General features: G+C 36.8%; 1 protein-coding gene across 1 annotated transcript; it reads right to left on the reverse strand.

The window, feature by feature from the left end:
• Positions 1–952: 952 nt before the first annotated feature.
• LOC111377272 lies at positions 953–1,594 on the reverse strand. Its single transcript, XM_023000345.1, has 2 exons — positions 1,310–1,594; positions 953–1,255 (listed from the first exon to the last, which is right to left on the reverse strand). The coding sequence occupies exons 1-2, from the start codon at positions 1,592–1,594 to the stop codon at positions 953–955; spliced, it is 588 nt and encodes a 195-aa protein (XP_022856113.1).
• Positions 1,595–1,795: the final 201 nt, after the last annotated feature.

Raw genomic sequence — 1,795 nt, forward strand, 5'->3', positions numbered from 1 at the left:
TTTTTTAGTAAGAATCTATTGGACTCAATTAATCAGTGAATGCAACCTATTCACGATCAACTATCACTGTAAGTATGGTCAATAAATCAAATACATTATCCATTTTTTCATCGCTAAATGTAAAATTTTCATATATCAAAACTTATTTACAAGTACACCAGGCATATCCAGGCAAGCAAAGATCAAATGACAAGTACATATACACAGAGAACACCCAGGTAAACAAAATAAAATAATATACTAACGATAGTCCAAGGGCCCACTACTAAATACTCGAACCGAATCAAAACATACGGATATAAAGCAAACATAACTTGTATACGTGTGTTTTAATCCATCTTACAATATAATCAACTTGTAGCCTAAGCCTTTCAAAGATACTCCTATTCCTTGCCATCCAAATGTAGTATACGGTAGAAGTAAGAGCAATATGTTTTGCTTTACTTTGCCAACTCGTTTCCCGAGCTTCTTCTTACATCCACTTTAATGAACTCAACAAAGTAGAGATGTTGCGCCTATCAACCAACCAACCACTAATTTAATCCCAAACTGCCTTGCTAATTGGATAAGAAAAGAACAAGTATTGTGTTGTTTCCTCTATTCGTCCACAAAAAAATGCAGTTTTCAATTGAGTTGTAGGTGTTGCAATCTGTCCATAATTTGTAATCTTGCCTAAACTCTAAACCAAAGGATGAAAGAATGCTTTGGAGTGATAGAACTATCCCAAACTGAGGCTGGCCATGCTGCCTTAGTACCTTTTGGCTTGAAAAACTCGTTGGCAGTCGTGGTTGCCAACTTTCGTTCAGTAAAGTAACATGTGCACACCAGCCTGCACATCACATTCTGGCCCAATAATGATGTCCCTAATTTCCAACAGTGTTGTGAGCAATGGAGAGTCATCTTTTTTCACCTTATACTTCCCAAGTGTCCATACCTTGAAGATGCACTTGATTTATCCATTTAATTCAAAGAGTATCATTATTGCTATGGATGTTCCAAAGTATTTTGGAGAGTAGTGCAACATCCAACTTTTAATGTTTCTAAAACCATGCCCACCTTCATGCTTTGGTAAGCAAATTTGATTCAAAGCAACCAACGGTTTTTTAGATCCCCATAGGAAGCTTTGGCACATATTAATGATTTTAGAAGACACCGTTGCTGGGATGGAAGATATGGATAACCAAAAACATTCTACTCCTTGTAGAATAGCTCTAACAAATAACTCTGTCTCCGTATATGATAATGAAGAAGTCGACTATGCACTAATATAAGAAGAAATTTTATTGATGAAGGAATTATATGAACTTACTTTCAAGCGAAACGACATGGTACCCTTAGAAAGATTTGTTAATGCGGATATCTTCCAATCTTTACCGTGAACTCCCACGGTGTACAAATAAGATTTCCCAACATTTATATTGAGACTCGACATGGCACCAAAGTTTGATAGGCAATTCATCAAGATATTGACCAACATCACATCCCCTCTAACAAAAAGCATCAAGTCATCCGCAAACGCTAAATGCATAATCCTTAGAGGTGCACATTTAGGATGAAAGTTGAAGTCACTATTTTCGGTAGCCCCTTTCACCATTCTAGAGAAGTATTCAAGGTATAGAATAAATAAATAAGGAGAGGAAGGGTCACCTTGCCGAAGACCTTTCTTTCCCAATCTGCGAATGTAATAGGGAATCCCAACCCTTCAAGCACTTTCTTAAGAAAATCCCAATTTACCGAGTCGTAAGCATTCCTTAAGTCAATTTTAATAAGGCATCTAGGAGCTACCCCCAACTAT

The sequence above is a fragment of the Olea europaea genome, unplaced genomic scaffold (assembly GCF_002742605.1).
Source record: "Olea europaea var. sylvestris unplaced genomic scaffold, O_europaea_v1 scaffold1631, whole genome shotgun sequence".
Lineage (NCBI taxonomy): Eukaryota > Viridiplantae > Streptophyta > Magnoliopsida > Lamiales > Oleaceae > Olea > Olea europaea.